Source organism: Etheostoma spectabile, chromosome 2 (genome assembly GCF_008692095.1).
Source record: "Etheostoma spectabile isolate EspeVRDwgs_2016 chromosome 2, UIUC_Espe_1.0, whole genome shotgun sequence".
In the NCBI taxonomy this organism is placed as follows: Eukaryota; Metazoa; Chordata; class Actinopteri; order Perciformes; family Percidae; genus Etheostoma; species Etheostoma spectabile.
The window spans coordinates 22,293,681-22,296,293 of record NC_045734.1 but is presented as its reverse complement, the minus strand read 5'-3'; the positions used below and the strand labels follow the sequence as shown (position 1 = coordinate 22,296,293).

At 42.0% G+C, this 2,613-nt stretch overlaps 1 protein-coding gene across 2 annotated transcripts in view; it reads left to right on the top strand.

Moving 5' to 3' along the window:
- mri1 (methylthioribose-1-phosphate isomerase 1) overlaps positions 1-2,613 on the top strand; it is a 13,267-nt gene that overhangs the window by 814 nt on the left and 9,840 nt on the right. For both annotated transcript variants that reach the window (XM_032538358.1, XM_032538350.1), the window contains one exon: positions 591-814. In XM_032538358.1, coding sequence (XP_032394249.1) covers positions 591-814 — 224 coding nt within the window. The remainder of the gene's footprint in view (positions 1-590; positions 815-2,613) is intronic.

Here is a 2,613-nt window from a genome sequence, read left to right as displayed (position 1 = left end):
CCAAGAAAACATACATAGTATTTTTTCCCCCCCATTATTATGAAGCTAGGCATCTGCATACAACCACCCACCCATGAAATATGCTCCCCCTCCTCTTTCTTTGGGAGACATTATTGATGAATTATTAATGACCTTTTGCCAGGGTTTTTGTTCGTTTTGGTTTTATGCTGAACTCAGTGACACATCAGCTAATTTCTTTCCTAAATGCCCGAATCCCTTGCATATAGAGGTGTTCAGATAGTTACATGTTGTTCAGGTTCTGTAACAGCTGGAAACGTTTGCAGATGTTCACTTATTAGGGCAGATATTCACTGTGTCTTTGTGTGTGTGTGTGTCAGTGTCATAAGCAGAGATGGTGATGTCATGATGTCGAATGGAGAGAGAGAGAAATGACTCCCAAGATTGATGATGTAATTTCAGTCAAAGCTGTCGTGACAACTTTGGGCTCTGATCAGTCACCCACTTACAACTCTGTGCGGTAGAAAGAGATTAATAATCCTCGTCAAAACTGAGAGACAGCTGTTGAAAGTTGGCATAGAAACCAAAGACGAGGACCACCGTTGATGTTGTCTTTTCTCTTCCTTCTCCAGGTGCGGGGCGCCCCGGCCATCGCCATCGTCGGCTGCTTAAGCCTGGCTGTGGAGTTGCGGGCAGGCGCCGGGGGGGATGATCCTGTGACCTTTATTAGGGAGTCTCTGTGTCACCTGACCTCTGCTCGGCCCACCGCCGTCAACATGGGCCGCGCCGCCCGCGAGCTGATGGAGTTTGCTGAGAACGAGAGCATGGAGAAAAACTCGGAGCAGCTCAGAGAAAGGTGGGCTGGTTATCACTTGGCTTGGTCAAATTAAACATTGATTAAATGATAGGTTTACATGTTTTACCTCTACACTCACACACCAGTTCCCTGATGGTGTAGAAAGAAAAAAAAAAAAAGGAGGAGGATAAAGTGTATAGCCCAATTCAATGAAAAAACTAATTTCAAAGTTCAACCAAAGCTAATGTGAGGCTGTGAGGTGAGCAGTAGGATCTACCCAAATCAAATGGGTGTACGTTTCTGTATTTTTTTTTGCGTTTTCCCTTTTATCAGTGACAGTAGATAGACAGGAAAGGGAGGAGAGAGAAGGGTGATGACACGCAGCAAATGGCCACAGGTCAGACCTGAACCCGGGCCGCTGCAGGACTCAGACCTACATGGGCCGAACGCTCTTACTGGGTGAGCTAGAGGCCGCCCCAAGTTTCTGTATTTTTACTACACTCTTTTCTTGTTACTATCCCCCCCCACTGGAGCTCAGCGAGAAAACTGTCTAACCCTAACTCTTTTTGCACAGAACAAGAACTGTGTCACCAACACATTAAAATTACTTTTTAAGGTCTCTCTTCAGGGCCAGTATGGACAGGAGGAATAATCACAGCAAACACTAAGTCAATTGAGTATAGTAAAATTATCTTTTAAATTGAAGATTTGGTTGGTAATGTTTTGTGTTATCTAACTTGTCACAAACAGGGTAATTTGGGGTCTACTGCAAAGGTTTTCCATGTGTCCCCCTAGGTTATTATGGGCGCTTCTCAGAGCATAAATGTATTTAATTGATTTCTTAGCCTCCTACGTGTTATTTCCCCTTATTTACTGGTGGTTGTTAAGCAGGTAAAAAGACTGCTAAAAAGTAAACATGATGTGAACAATGCTGCGTCCAAACAAACAACAAACGGCCTTAAGGACACACAGTGAGATTTAGTGAATTTAAACGGAAACTTCATTTGTTTTCAAGAACACAGCCAAATAGACACTCCATCAGCAAAAAATGAACATATGGGTTGTTTGCTCTGTTACATCAGTCAAATATATACAGTGTATTTTTATTTATTTATTTATTTATTAATTCAGGACAATGCACATTGATGAACCTGCACAGCAGTACACGTAAATGAGCCAGATTGTAGCCCAAGGGCTAATTTCCATCTGCAGTCCAATAGGCAGGTTAGAGTTGCAGTAAAAAGACATAGGATAGTAACATTTAGTGTATAAAACAAGAAGAAACAAAAAGAAAAAAGAGGAGAAAAACAAAAAACAAAACAAAAACAGGACAATTCATTAGTAAAAAAACAAACAAACACAAGTTAGCGGTGGATACATGTTTGGTGAGCTCTAAGCCACAGCTTCACCTGGCTCTTAAAGGAGTCCAGAGTAGGACACTCCCTTATAGTTGGAGGAAGTGTGTTCCATAATGCACTGCCTTTAATAGAGAGTGCATTATGACTGAATGAGGTTTTTCTAAAAGGAACCTCACAGTCCCTGTTTACAACAGCTCTTGTGATCCGAGGGTGTCTAAATTTAATAAACTCCAGCAATGGAGGTGGTGCCTGGTCATGAAGTACTTTATAAATTAAGCATAGTGAAGAAAACTCTGTATTGAAATGATCTAAACTGCTTTATCGTCCACTGTAAGTTAATTTTTTAAAGGACCACGCTGAATTATTGGGACTTTAACTTATTCACCGTATCCCCCAGAGTTAGAGAAGTTGATGCATATCCTTCTCATCTCCGTGCGTGCTGTAACTGGGTCTGACGCCCCCAGCATTAGCTTAGCAAAGATCCTGCAGGTAACTGGTTCC